This window comes from Cornus florida, unplaced genomic scaffold (genome assembly GCF_030987335.1).
Source record: "Cornus florida cultivar Cherokee Brave unplaced genomic scaffold, ASM3098733v1 CherokeeBrave_3.0.0_Hap2_Chr09, whole genome shotgun sequence".
Classification (NCBI taxonomy): Eukaryota; Viridiplantae; Streptophyta; class Magnoliopsida; order Cornales; family Cornaceae; genus Cornus; species Cornus florida.
The window spans coordinates 46,078,061-46,093,330 of NW_026775579.1; the positions used below are offsets into that span (position 1 = coordinate 46,078,061).

The following is a 15,270-nucleotide window of genomic DNA, read 5'->3' on the forward strand; positions in this document are numbered from 1 at the left end:
TGAGTGATTTTTGAAAGAGAAAATAAAATAATAATAATAACTTATGCGAATAGATTCTTTCCTTTTTTTTTTTATACTCTTTCCTTTGCACTTTTTTCCATTGTTGATATATATATATATATATATATATATATATATATATATATATATTACACACACAAGTTTTCATAATTGTAATAAGTGTTAATTGAAGTAAAATTATGAAATTAAGTTTTTAGTTAAATGGCAGAATTTGAGTTTTTGTTAATTTGTGGAAAAGTGAAAGTAATCCATTCACAACATGCACACACGTAAACAAAGAAAAAGAAAGAAAGAAAAGAAAAAGAAAAGAATTTATCTATGTATTAGGATATTTTTTTTTTCTTTCTTTCCTGAATCACTCAGGAAGGTTAAAAAAAAAAAAATCATATATATATATATACACATAAATATTTGAATAAAAAAACACATAAATAAATACACGAAAAAATTAATAATTGAAAAAGGAAATAGAAATAAATATTAATGATAGTCTATTATTAATTTTTCAACCAATTAAAGTAGCAATTATAAAAGGATAGCAATTCAAATTGGAGTCCTTCCAAATTAGAGGCCTTACTTGCAGGTATACATAGTCCGCGCACCATACGTCTACTCCCACAACAGGTGTGATATTATGGACTTATGATAGATGTGGACCAAGTTCCAATCCAATCCAAAATTCTCCGACTAAAAAAAAAATGAACCCATTAGAATATATTTAATACACTATTATTTAATTTACAGGTATTAGTTTTAAAATTGAATTAGACTATCAACTAATAAATGATCCTCATTATCTAATAAATTTTTATGCAGATATATTGAATGGATCTAACATATCATGTACTCATTCCATCTCAAAATAAAAAAATTAATATTTAATATTAATTATTCCGTCTCAAAATAGAGAATTTAATAATTTTTAATAATATATTAAATGGATTGAATATCTCTATTTAGAAAGGAAGAGAGTAATTAATATGTCAAGCTAATAAAAATATTCTATCAAATAAAATCTCTTCCACCTAAGCGTTTTTTATTTTTATTTTTGGGGAACAACCCAACCATGGGCTTTGGCTACCAAGCCGTTCGCATCATAAAATAATCAGTTATTGATTTTTACTATTAGCAATTAAATTTTGAAACCGAATTTGTCCATATTGCAAATACTCCATAATTATTACAATTGTGACGTATATGATATTATACACACAGTAACGCACACTATACACATTACACGCGCAGTTGTAGAATCCGATCCCTATTTTTCTGGGTCATCCTTCTTTTTCTTTGGGTTGCTTTCCAGCTTCTTCTTTCAGCATCCCAGGAATCAAACCGGTCATCTCGTCATCACTACATCGGCACAGAGAGTGAGTGGGGGAGTAAGTGAGGTTCGTTTCTCAGATCTCAACGTCTTGGGTGTGTTTCTTCATCGTCATCGCTTCCTACACGTAATTATCCATCATTATTACCTTCTTGTTCTCGATTTACATTATGATTTAGAATGATTTTATGCTCATACATTAAAATCATTTATTTTCTGTTTAGAAATTTTGTAATGAGAGGACTATGTACTTTTGATTATAGTGCCCTTTAATTGTGTATTTCATTGATGAATCACATTTCTTTTGAACCCTTTAATTATTTTTCTGTTAATTCTGTTTTGTGATCTGGGATTCAAATTTATTTATTATTATTTATTATTTATTATTTTTTTCATTGTAAAGATTTCAAAATCTGTTATTTTTCTTGATATTACATTGAAGATTTCAAAATCTGTTATTTTTATTTATTTATTTATTTTTTCATTGTAAAGATTTCAAAATCTGTTATTTTTCTTGATATTACATTGAAGAGTTGCAAAATAGTTATGTTCGGTTTTGGGGATTTTACAATTAGTGATCTTAGATTTAGTATTTAATAAGGACTTCATGGCATATTATGCAAATTTAAGAACAACTTGTGGTTCAATTTTATTTCTCCCTTTTGGGGTTGTGCTTGTTCCAGGTTGTGGCCTGGTAAATCCATTCACCCTAGTTTTAATGTGATGAGTTGCTTTTGGGCTCTTAGTGTTTTGGGGATGCCGGTACGTTCTGGAGGGAACAATGTATTTATTCACTGGACATTGTGGATATTTCAAAAATCAGTATTATTCAACAAAGAAAGCATCAAGATCAATTTCATGATAAAAGGTCATCCTTATAGATCGCTTGCTTTCTTGAGCAGAGGTAGAAGCCCCAGTTGATTGATCACTCAACCCGTCTTGTCTTGTGTGAAGATGCAGCTACGGAGACAGAAGGGTTAGCGGGCTAGTCTTCGGTCTTATGGAATTAATGATATAAGGAAGAGGGCGATGCCCTCTTTCTGCAGTAGAGCAGGGAATGTGGAGTGGTCAATAAGTAATCTAAGAATATCCTACGATTTGGGACACCACAAAGTAATCATTCGATAACACTTTAGTTGGATGCAAGAAAATTGTTTTCTGTTTTAGAACTTTTAGGGTTTCTCAGAGTTAGAAAGATCATAGCCTGATTAGGTATAATGAGCACATTATAAGTAGAACAAATAGGACACTCATTTTGATAATGTGGTCCATTAACTTTATCACATTTTAATTTTAGTGTGAGGAATTGCTCCGAGCTCTTGGACCTTTGAATTCTCTTGCTCCGAGCTCTTGGACCTTTGAATTCTCCTAATGCCAGTATGTTTTATAGGGAAATTGCATACATGTGGCAAAGATCAGTGAGAATTTTAAGCATTAGAGATTTTTCTACTTTAAATATTTGATGAAGCAATTTACTCCAACACAATTTGGTTGCATGGAGACCGACACAATTGTACATATTCAACACAATTTGTAGGTCCCTTTTTATAATTATTAATGGTGGTTTCTGAAAAAAAAAAAAAAACCTTACGTTGCGCCCCCACCCCCATAATTTTTTTAAAAAATATTGTTTCAGTATTTCCAATGTGGAAACTTATTTGAACTAGTATTTTTTACTCTTCATCTATAGGATTACCGCTAGAGTCCAAATTTATCTAAGTTTACTGGATCTTAATTTTAGGAATGGCATTAAAGTGAATAGTTTGTTTAAAAAAAAAAATTTTGAAAAATTGGTTTCAATGCTCACTGTCGAAATTGACTGTTTAACTGGTTTCAATGCTCACTGTCGAAATTGACTGTTCAACTGCTATGACTCAAGATTAGGATTGGTAAACAAAAGCATAACATCACACACCGTTATAATGGTCATGCTTGAACAAGGGTCATGTTGTCTCAAATGGTTCGATTGAGACTTTCTTGTTTCATTCATGTATATATATTTTAATGCAATTGTAATTGAGGCATGGCTAATTGGTCAGATGGTCAAAACATGTTTTTTTGAATTTTTATTGTTATATCTAGGGCTGCAAGTTGGGTTGGCCCAACCCAGCCCAATCCCAACCCAACCTCAACCTGAATCTGGTTGGGTTGGGCCAGCCCGAATTGTATTCAACATGAGTTATGGTCAAAACCCAGCCCGAATATTTTTGGGCGGTCTGGGTAGGGTTGACGGGTTGAGATTTTTTTTTTCTTCCCAGAATTCATATGCTACGCATATTATATATATTTGATTATATTGTTATTAAAATACAAAATACTTTTTAGGGCAAATCATTTCAGCCTCCCAATCGACTACATCTCTATTCTCTCTGAACTTGCCCCCTTCTTTCTCTCGGCAATTGCAAACGACAAAGTTTACAAGAATCAGAAGTTCAAAACCCATATATTTCAGTTTTATCTATCTGTATGCAAGAATCAAAAGTTCAAAACCCATATCGGCATATCATTTCAAATTGTTCAAAAAATCAAAACCCGTATCTTTCAGTTTCCATCGCCCGCTGTTCTAGTTCGGATTCTCTGTTCGCAAGCTTCAGCCGCTGTCTCTCAACTCTCAACGCTGTTAAAGTGAATAGTTTGTTTTAAAAAAAAAAAAAATTTTTTGAAAAATTGGTTTCAATGCTCACTGTCGAAATTGACTGTTTAACTGCTATGACTCAAGATTAGGATTGGTAAACAAAAGCATAACATCACACACCGTTATAATGGTCATGCTTGAACAAGGGTCATGTTGTCTCAAATGGTTCGATTGAGACTTTCTTGTTTCATTCATATATATATATTTTTAATGCAATTGTAATTGAGGCATGGCTAATTGGTCAGACGGTCAAAGCATGTTTTTTTGAATTTTTATTGTTATATCTAAGGCTGCAAGTTGGGCTGGCCCAACCCAGCCCAGTCCCAACCCAACCTCAACTTGAATCTGGTTGGATTGGGCCAGCCCGAATTATAACCAACATGGGCTATGGTCAAAACCCAGCCCGAATATTTTCGGGTGGTCTGGGTAGGGTTGACGGGTTGAGATTTTTTTTTTTCTCTCCAGAATTCATATACTACGCATATTATATATATTTGATTATATTGTTTTTTAAATACAAAATACTTTTTTGGGCAAATCATTTCAGCCTCCCAATCGCCTCCATCTCTATTCTCTCTGAACTTGCCCCCTTGTCTCTCTCGGCAATTGCAAACTACAAAGTTTACAAGAATCAGAAGTTCAAAACCCATATATTTCATTTTTATCTATTTGTATGCAAGAATCAAAAGTTCAAAACCCATATCGGCATATCATTTCAAATTGTTCATAAAATCAAAACCCGTATCTTTCAGTTTCTATCGCCCGCTATTCCAGTTCAGATTTGCTGTTCGCAAGCTTCAGCCACTGTCTCTCAACTCTCAAGCTTGCCCCCCTCACCCCCCCCCCCCCCCCCCCCCCCCCCCCGGGCAACTGCTAACTTGTATGTATGTGTTTTGTTTTAATTTTTTTTTCTAAATCAATTAATCAAGGTCTGTAAGAGCGTAATTCTTGCTTTACAAATCAATTAATCTTGGTCTGTAAGAGGGGCGACGGCGGCGGCAGCAGAGGGGACGGCGACGGGGGCAGAGATAGAAAGAAAAAAAACAAAAAAAAAAAAAAAAAAAAAAAAAAAAAAATTTAAATTTTTAATTTGAGTTTTGGGTTGGGTTCGGGTTGAGCCTAGCCCAACCTGAATATGTTTGGGTTTTGACAAAACCCAACTTGAACATGAACCCGATTTGTGAATTTAAAGCCCCAATTTCAAAATTTTTGGGTTGGGGTTGGGTTGGGTTGGGTTAGCCCGTCCAAGTTGCAGCCCTTGTATCATGTATATAAATATAGCAGTTTTTTTAAAAAAATATTTTCATTTCTTTTCCATTATTTGTTTTTTGTTTTTTTAAAATTTTTGTTGTGGGGAGGGGTTGGGTGGAGGGTTGGGGTTGTAATGGAAAAGACTACATTTGTAAAATGATATATGACTATAGTGAGTGAAAGGCTATGGAAAAGAATTTTTAGTTAGTTTGGATGACTTATATGCTGATGAACTCAAAACTTGGTTGTACATGAGAGTTTATTGAACTTTGGGCAAGATGATGTAAAAAGATAATGGGTTTCATAAAACCCTGAAACTTTCCTATTTCGCTTGGTTGTTGAACTAGAATAAATTTGTATTAAAACTCATAAGTTCAGTTACATAACATCATCAATGTTATTCCATGGGAGAAAGGGTCATTCAGTCCTTAATGTGAGGTCCACATATGATTTTTGCATGGATTAAAGTGGAATGAGAAGGATGAGATACCAGCATTTATGGGCTATTATAATTGTGAGTAAGGTTTACTAAACCTCATGACATAGGATTTTTGGGATTGGAAAGAAAGAAGAGTGTTTGGAAATAACAGATACATAAAGTGGCCGACTTAATCAATATGATTCTTTATTTTCACTGTCCTGTTTTGTGGTAAAACAATATTTGTCTTGAAATTTGGCCAATGTTGGCTACAAATTCATGGACACGTCCTATACATAAATAAATAACATGTTATATGATATTATTATATAACATACTTGATTAGTTTAAATTTTAGTGGGACGTGGTGTTAGAAAAGGAGGGTTTTCATCAATATCTCCATGTGATAATCTTCTCTTCTGTCAATTTTGAATTTTTACTTTCTCCATCTTCACATGTGGGGTCGACATGTTTGATTTGAGTTTGTGATTAAAACAAACATTACATATCCATACCCAATACCGTTAAAAAGGCACTCCTTGGCGTCTTGTTATCAAGGGTTGTCTCAACCTATTATAGGCAGTGTAACTGGTCGGTCGCTTGCCATCTGTCCCAAAAACTTAAGCTGTTACTTGTTAGGTGGTGCTGCCTCCCAGCCCTTTTAAGTCCAAGACTTCCCCATCCCTATTTGATATGGGACAGACACATGGACGTTCTCCCCCATGTGAACATGCGACGCCCTAATCGTGGTCCTACCCCTCCATCCTACCGACAAGGAGACTTAGTAATGACTTGAGTACCACTGTGTGGGCACTTGGCATGACACCAGTTAAGGGATTGGGTCTTACTCTGATACCACTTGTAACAGGTCGGGCACTTGCCATCTAACCCTCAAGTTTCCTACCTGCTCTTTTAAGCCTAAGATCCTCCCCATTCCTATCTGATGTGGGATGGACCCTATGACACCAGGCCCCTTGAGTCAAGCTCACACTTTTTAGTAGGCTCCTAGCTCATAAAAGCATGCCTTTTATTTTCCAATCATTCATTCGGTCCTATTCTTTTAATGACAATTAATTTTTTATTATTATTTTTTTTTGGGTACTCATACACCATGCCTCCATTAAGGCATGAACCCTAGCCTCTCTTTGAGAAGTAGGGGCTTGGTATCACTAAGCATGTGAATTAATGACAGTTAATTAACATATTTTATATCTTATTATAATCATATTCAATGTATCATATTGTTTAATCTTATCAAATCTCTGATGAAATTCATAAGAATATGATTCTATGCCAACATTAATTGCATCAAGCGCTTGATTCAAGATAGTTATGATAATATGGTATATGTTTAAAATATACATGATAATATAACCTTTTTTTTTGCACATTTGTAATGGCATTTGATTTGGTTAGTGCATTTTCATATTTGAAGGATTTTTCACATTTATTTACTTACCCTTTTCGTTGACATTTTGAACTCCACTTTTATAAAAATTTTAATTAATCGTGTTGCATAACTTGAATTATTTTGATTGCACATTGATTTAATGAATTCATATGCAAATTGAAAGAGATATATATATATATATTTCTTTAGCCAATCCATTCATTTGATATGCTAAAAAATCCCTTTATTTTGATCTCTACATTTTGTGTTGTATATTTTAATTTTCAACTCTCTTTATACTTATATTTAATATGCATTTTTATCACAAATGCTCCTTACTTCGATTAGGCTCAACCCTTATGTTGCACCTTGTGCTTAGGCTCTAGGAGACTTTGGTGCCTTATTGTGTCTTGAGCCTTTAACAACTATGCCCGTACCCATACGCACCCACATATAGCTGTCTTGACACATGTATCTTGGGCTGAATAAGAGAGTTAACGTAACCACAATTGAAACATGGATTACTATTTATAAAAAAAAAAGAAAAGAAAAGAAAAAGAAACATGGATTACTACAATGTGCTCATAGGAAGTATGATTTGCAGATTCCTGGCTCAACTGTTCCATTAATAATGTAAGGTATTATAAAGGATTTGAGGAACCAAACAACTAAAGGGTGAGTCATTCCACACTAACTATGTTTTTTCTCTCGCCTTAGGAGAGTCAATGTAACCATGATTGAAACATGGATTACTACAATGTGCTCATAGGGAGTATGATTTGCAGATTCCTGGCTCAACTGTTCCACTAATAATGTAAGGTCTTATAATGGATTTGAGGAACCAAGCAACAAAAGGGGAATCATTCCACACTGAGAATGCTTTCTCTATCACCTTTCAGAAGGAACTTAGGTTGTCGGGAAGAAATATGAAAAAATAGAACCATTGAATCCCGAGTGGGTTTAAATTGAACTTCTTGTGAGATCTTCATTCCTGTTAATGATTCATGCTTGATCATACTTATTGTGCGCTTGAGCTAACCAGTTGACCAAAAGACTTGAATGGAAGATCAACCAGTTGACCAAAAGACTTGAATGGAAGATCTAAAGACACTTCCATCTGATAAGAAAGTGGAGTAACTTCCTTTGTTTTCCAGATACGGAGTCAGTTCAAATAAGCTAATTCAGAGTCTGGTTGGCATCCAGGCCGAAACATAAAAAACATGCAATATTGAAAAAGAAGAAGTTAATAAAAATCAATGTAGATTTTGATGTAATCACATGAAATGGTCGTTAGAATGAGGTTGTATCATGAAAATGCACAGTTGTCTGGTAAATACTGGTTTTCCACAGACAACCTTTTGGAGTGCCTGACATATAGTTCTCATGGCCCAACCAGCTGGTCTGCATTTACATGCTTCATTTCTAATTGACCTCTGGCAGCATTTAATGTTGTTCAGTGACTTCAGTCATTGTAATCCTTTGAGATTTGCATGTTTCTGGAAGTTTCATTACTTCTCTATGTATATCCTTTTTTTCTTCTTTTAAAAAAAAAAAAAGTGCATTACTCGGTTTATACGAAAGAGTGAAAGACCCGAGACAAACTAACATTTGACAGTATTTTACAGAAAGTGCTTGTAAGTCTTATTTTGTACCATTGAACTAGGCAAGTGACAATGATGCCTTGTATACTTTTCTCCTCACATTCTCTATTTTGTTTTTTGGCATTTAGATTTTTCTGTTGGAGTGGGTTGCTTTTTTTTTTTTTGGATAAGTGTTGGAGTGGGTTGCTTGAAAGATGATATTTGCACTTTCTACCTTGCAGATAAAAATGGGGAAATTGATTTTGTTGCAAAACCAAGTATAAGTTCTTGTTTATTTTGTGACACTTATTTTACTTTGGTCTTTTGTGACACTTATTTTACTTTGCTCTAATCTTGGTATATAGTTTGCAGGACTTTCTGTGGTGAGTACTGCTGGAAGACCAAACATGAGCCTGGCATGTCTTGTATGCCATAGCGTAGAAAGTCCATCTCATTCTTTTAGGAGTTACTCCGTTTCAAGTTCAGATAACGAGGGAAGATGTTCTGCAATTGCCAACTGTTTGACCAGGAAGGCATCTCTTCCGCACACTGCAGCAAACAGTTCTATTACATCGTCTAAGGTGACCCCACAACCAACAATTCCAGGTAATGGAGTCACGAGCACCCCACGACTGGTTCGGAGCCATGCTGTCAGAAGGGACCTCGTGAGAGACTGGAATTTTGACCAAGTGCTTATGGAGCGGTAGTCTACAAATTAGAGTAGGAGCACTGTGCTCTTGCTTGGCGGAGTGAGACAAGAGAGCTTTGAACTATTCTATTTTCTTCGCGCTCTTCTGTTTTGGGTGCCGTTGAACTCTTTCCTGTAATGAAGGTCTGAGCATGTGGGGAAATTTAAATTTGAATCATTTGTTCTCTTCTTTTTGTACTCATGGCCTTGTGGATCTGGCATTGTGCCCTTAATTTACAAATTTGCATCCACAGATCTAGATAGTACATGGTTCAGGTTGAGCATATGATTTCTTGATTGAATCAACTTTGGCACATAGCCTTCGTTTTTTGTTTTGTGTTTTTTTGTTTTGTTTTGTTTTTTGGTAGTGTTTTTTAAATTACTAACACACAAAATTCTCAGGGAAAGAGAACAAGGTGGAATTTGGAGATAGTTAAAACTAGAGTAAGGGTGGAATTATGAGATTGTGCAGTCACTTCAAGTAGCAACCATGTGGAATTGGAATTGACAGCATTTGTTACCACTTCCTGAACTTTGCAATGGATGAAAGAGTCTCCTTTATATTGTTGTCTTGCAAGATTTTACAGCTGCAACATACTTTGCCTCAGTATTGAATTATACACTTGTGCAATGGTGCAATTCATGTTCCATTATTGAGGTTAATTGGTCGCACAATTTTTATTTATTTATTATTTTTTTTTGGGTTGACGATGGTGGTATCGGACCATAATTCATCATTGGACACATGTAATCCCCGACCTTGACATTTTGAGGTGAAAGTCTTTGCCATTGGATTATCCTTGCATTATGTACGAGTGCTTTCATGGCACTGCTTTTGTCAACCCTCTATTCTGCATCAATACTGTACCACTTGTTATTTATTTATTTATTTATTTAATTGAAACAATACTGTACCACTTTGTAGCTGAATGGCATCATACAAAATAGCCTTCCAGCTGGTCACTTCTGAATTTTTTTTTACAGCATATGTGTGTGTAAACACCTTCCTAAACTATGTGCATTTTACCATAAGCATGGTGTTGTATTTACTTCATAAAAAGTTCAATTATGAGAAACATTTGTTATGCTTTGCATGGTGTTGTATTTGCTTTAGAAAAAAGCTCTGAAAGTAAGGAAAAAAAATATAATGGGGTAACAAATTATTAATTTTTTTAAATTTCTTGTTTCACTTTTTTTTTTTCGTTACTATAACTTAACAACTATAGTATTTTTTATTTGTTTGTTTCAATAGAATGTAAATGCAATATTTTTTTTTTTTTACAATCATCCAAACAATATTTTTAGTATTTATTTATGTTTTGAAACATTGAACAAAAAAAAAAAAAAAACACATATTAGTTACCAAACATGTTTTTATTTTGAAATAAATCACCCCGCAATGAAAACTTTTTTACTTATAAAATTGAAAATGCAAAATAGAAATAATTACTAAAAGGCCCAAAGAAATTCTTAAAAACGAAAGAATAATTTTCATCATAATTTCCTTTCCTTTTCTTTTATTTTCTTCCCATAAAATTCTTTATAGTAATACTTTTCTCATACAAAATCATGACATTTCCTTTCCTATATTTTATTATATTATAGTAGTCTTCACACTCTAACATATTACGGAGTATGTGAAAAAGTTAAAAAGAAAAAATATATGTATTAAAATTGGATCATACCCGTATTTTACGGGTTAACCGAACCATGAGATGGATCATATTTTGTTTCTCTCACTCCCTTCTGAGAGATCGTAGTCTCTCTCTCCACAGCAAATCTCTACACTCTGCTACCCAACTCCATCCGAAACCCTAGGTGGTCGCCTCCTTCATCCTCAACCTTAACCCTGCAATTTTCTGAATTTAGCAAGGATTGATTCATATTCTTGATGCAGGTATGTTCAAATATTATATTTTCACATTTGTATATATATATATGTTTTCAAAGTGCCTAATCGAATAGGGTTTGTATTCTGGAGTAGCATTTTGTTTTTCTCAATTCTTATTTAGGTTTTTTTCCCTTTAAAAAATGGTTTCTTTACTTGCAAGATTAGATAAAGAAAATGTATTTGTGATTTCAGGTTAGAGTTTAATTCAGTTTTATTATTTGTAGAGATACTTTTTTAGGAGTACCGAACATATTTCTAACTGTTCATATCTGTATAGACATGTTTTTTAGTAAAATTTTATGAAATCGTTGTTTTGCTTTCTTTGATTCTTTTGAAGATTTAATTAAATGAGAATTCAGGTTCTTGGATTATCTTGCAGTTTTCTCTTCCCCTCTTCCTTCTCTGAATTTTGAGTTTTATTCTCTTTGCTCAAAAATGAATGATTATTTAATTTTGGAGCTGAAAATAAGCTGAAACAATAGAAAATCATGCATTAGTTCTCAGTCTATAGTTCTCTTTGCTCCCCTCACATTATTAAGTATTCCTGATGAAGTTAGAAAATTAAATGCTTATATGTCTTTAGATGTCAGTATTGTGTTTAATATGCATTCTTTGTCTAATAAAGAAAATGTATTTGTTTTAGAATTTTAGTTTTGACTTTTTTGGTAGGGGCATTTTGTTGAATTGTTTTAGAAAAAATTTCTATTTTTTGATTGTCAGTTCTGATTATATATAATTATGCTGCAGAGTGCAGACTAATGGAGGAGATGGATTATGTGAGCTTAAGTAGTGAGCCACCGAATAGTTGTGAAGCTGATATGCAAGTTGATGATCATTTCCCTTCTTCTACTAATGAATGTTCCTCAAAAGCTGAAAATCAAGAAAAAAAAGATGAACCAGAACTTGGGATGGAGTTTAGTTCCAATGAGGGGGCATATAAGTTCTACCTTAATTATGGTGGTAAGCTTGGCTTCAAAGTAAGGAGAAATCATCAGAGAAAAAATGCAAAGGGGCTCATCTCGAGGGTTACCTTTTGTTGTTCAAAAGAAGGTAAAAGAAGAGAGGACAAACGGTACAATGGTAAAAAACCTTTGTATCATCAACCTATTACAAGAGTTGGTTGTGTGGCTCATATGACATGCCTACTTCAAAAGAATGGTAAATTCAAGGTCGTGTCATTGGAAAAAAGCCATAATCATGAATTAATTAGAAGAGCTCCCACGGAAAATATGCTGAGAGTTAATCGAAGTATTTCTAAGGCTCAAAAAGCACATGCTGAAGATGCACACCGGTCGGGATTACCAATAAGAGAAACTATGGAGTTGATGAGCAGAGAAGTTGGGGGGAGCGAGCATGTTGGTTTTCTATATGAGGATTTCCCAAATTACATACATAGAAAGCGGAAGATGGCAATGGAGAAAGGAGATGCTGGAGCTATATTGGAATATTTTCACAATATGCAAGTGAATGATTCATCATTTTTTTATTCAATACAGCTCGATGAGGATGACATGATAACTAATATTTTTTGGGCTGATGCACGTTCAGTTAGTGACTATGGCCTCTTTGGAGATGTTGTGTGCTTTGACACTACTTATCGGACAAATGAATATGGTCGACCTTTTGCACCATTCGTTGGGGTAAATCATCATAAGAAAGGAGTTGTGTTTGGTGCAGCTTTACTTTATGATGAAACCACAGAATCATTTAGGTGGTTGTTTGAGACTTTCCTTGGTGCAATGTCTGGAAAGCAGCCTAAGACGATTCTCTCAGACCAATCCGTTGCAATGGAAAAAGCAATATCAGATGTCTTTTTTGAATCTCAACATCGACTATCTGTTTGCCATATTTATCAAACTGCTGCTAAGAATTTAAGTCATGTCTTTCATGGATCAGAACAATTTGTTCATGAATTTGGCAACTGTTTGTTCGATTATGAAGATGAAGATGAAGATAAGTGGTTATTGGCTTGGAATAGTATGTTAGAAAAATATAGTCTCAAAGAGAATGCATGGTTGAAAGAGTTATTTGAAGTAAGAGAAAAATGGGCAATGGTTTATGGACGACACACTTTCACCGCGGACATGACATCTACCCAATGTAGTGAAATTATGAACAATGTGTTAAAGAATTACTTGAAGCTGAAGCATGATCTGTTGCATTTCTGTGAGCATTATGAGAGGGTTTTGAATGATAGGCGATATGAAGAACTACTTGCAGATTTGAAGATGATGCAAACTATGCCTACGCTATTGATTAGTGCGGAGATGTTACGTCATGGTGCAGAAATTTATACTCCAGAAGTTTTTGAATTGTTTCAGAAAGAGTACATGAGGTGGGGCGATTACAATATATATAAAGTGGGTAAGGAGGGGACAAAAGTTGAATATAAAGTATCTTGTGTTGGAAAATCTGAAGAGCATGTGGTTAAATTTGAAGCATCAACACAAACAGTCACTTGTAGTTGCATGAAGTTCACTTTTATTGGAATTTTATGTGCTCATGCGTTGAAAGTGCTGGATAAGAAGAATATAAAAAGGATTCCACCCCAATATATCATGAAACGATGGACAAGAGATGCAAAGGCAAGGACTATCTCTAATTATCATGGAATTGAAGCCAATGTTTGTCCTAAGAAGTCTGCTGGAAAGCGTTATAGTCATTTGTGTCGTAATTTTCGTGAGATTTCATCTTTAGCATCGGAACATGAGCTGTTATATGCATATGCAAATGAGCGTGCTCTTTTGTTGCTTAATGACTTGGAGGAGATGAAGAAAAAAATTTACTCTGAACAATTCAAGCGGTGGCCAATTCAATGAGAACTCTCTGCCTTGTTAATTAGCAGTATTGTACTCTTTTCATGTGTTACAAACTCCTTTAATTTCATGATCTTGCTACTGTTTTTATCTTGCAATTGGTGTTTAAATTCTAAGGTAATTTAGATTACGTCATTTCTTTTTTATTTTCTTAGTTCAAATGCATTGTTGTTTGGTTATTCATTTGAGCGACATTGTTTTCTGAATTATAATTGACCATAGGTAGTTCTCAGCTAAACAGCGAGAGCAGATTGATGACTTTAATTTAACAGAGATAAGCATGAAGATACAAATTATGATAAACAGGGACATTTGTTGGTAGGTGGGTCTTTGTATAAAAATTGAGATAAGCATGAAAATACAAACTGAGATAAACAGGGACTTTGCTGCCTGCTAGTTTGTATCAACTCTGGAATTACAAACAAACAGATAAGGATTGAAGCTGAAGTATTCAAGAATATCAGATACCACTCTGACCTATAATTCATGTGGTTTAATAAGCCAAAAGCAGTGAGATAAAAGTCAAATGGTATAGCATGCTCAAAAAGGTTCTTAATAGGTCAAATAGGAATTCGCCTCTCAAGTCTGTCAGTGATATAATATATATATATATAAGGAATACTTGAATATGTCTCAGAAGAGCACAAAACCATCTGTGATCAATTCTAATTGAAGTTTGCTGAACTTTTTCCCTGTTGGTTTGTGATTAGGAGTTTCCATAGCTGTTCATTTGAATTCTGTTCATTGTGTTTGTATGATGTGATATGAATTTCCTTTCCTTCCCTTCCACAAAATTTCAGCAAAATGGGACCATGAAGGTTAAAGAAGTAATGTGGAAATGAAAATAGAACCCTGATTAAAAGTCTCATAACACAAACAACAAGAGCTGATAACAAGATATTGATTTACTGATTAATACAGTTACACTTTACGCAGATTCTTTGGTCCCCAACAGTATAAATAATGTACAAAAGCCAAATGACTAGCTAAGACGGAAAAATTATGTACAAAAGCCAAGGAGGCATCTCTCCTGGAACAAAGACAAAACACACTACAAGGCAAACACCAAAGCATCCAAAAACCTAAACTCAACAAACTAACTGTAGTAGGGATCAACCACAGCTCAAAACAAAACCCAATTCATCTACCAGAACACAAAACTACTAGCAGAAACAGAGCAGCCACTTATAAGCCAAAAACTCTGGTATTTAAGGCATGAACGGTCACATTTTGGATATCTACTGGCCTTCTCATCT

At 34.2% G+C, this 15,270-nt stretch overlaps 2 protein-coding genes across 10 annotated transcripts; both read left to right on the forward strand.

Annotated features, from left to right (window-relative positions):
* The first annotated feature begins 1,227 nt into the window (after nucleotides 1-1,227).
* LOC132273796 (uncharacterized) lies at nucleotides 1,228-10,270 on the forward strand. Of its 9 annotated transcripts, XR_009470255.1 has the most exons (4): nucleotides 1,228-1,472; nucleotides 8,862-8,897; nucleotides 8,985-9,451; nucleotides 9,710-10,270. XR_009470255.1 is itself a non-coding variant. In XM_059774865.1 (3 exons), exons 2-3 carry the CDS (start codon nucleotides 8,868-8,870, stop codon nucleotides 9,324-9,326), a joined length of 372 nt encoding a protein of 123 aa, XP_059630848.1. In that variant the 5' UTR covers nucleotides 1,228-1,472; nucleotides 8,862-8,867; the 3' UTR covers nucleotides 9,327-9,649. The 9 variants fall into 9 exon arrangements, 8 of the variants coding, with proteins under 8 accessions (XP_059630848.1, XP_059630853.1, XP_059630849.1 ...); XM_059774865.1 differs by lacking the exon at nucleotides 9,710-10,270 and having other exon boundaries at nucleotides 8,985-9,649; XM_059774870.1 differs by lacking the exon at nucleotides 9,710-10,270 and having other exon boundaries at nucleotides 8,992-9,649.
* A 739-nt stretch (nucleotides 10,271-11,009) lies between these two features.
* On the forward strand, nucleotides 11,010-14,160 carry LOC132273797 (protein FAR1-RELATED SEQUENCE 5-like). Its single transcript, XM_059774874.1, has 2 exons — nucleotides 11,010-11,204; nucleotides 11,946-14,160. Exon 2 carries the CDS (start codon nucleotides 11,957-11,959, stop codon nucleotides 14,015-14,017), a length of 2,061 nt encoding a protein of 686 aa, XP_059630857.1. The 5' UTR covers nucleotides 11,010-11,204; nucleotides 11,946-11,956; the 3' UTR covers nucleotides 14,018-14,160.
* The last annotated feature ends 1,110 nt before the right edge of the window (nucleotides 14,161-15,270 follow it).

Coding starts and splice junctions, on each gene's coding strand:
- LOC132273797 (XM_059774874.1), top strand. CDS start 11,957: ATGGAGGAGATGGATTATGTGAGCTTAAGTAGTGAGCCACCGAATAGT.
- LOC132273796 (XM_059774865.1), top strand. CDS start 8,868: ATGGGGAAATTGATTTTGTTGCAAAACCAA. Junction 8,898..8,984: donor TGATTTTGTTGCAAAACCAA/GTATAAGTTCTT, acceptor CTTGGTATATAG/TTTGCAGGACTTTCTGTGGT.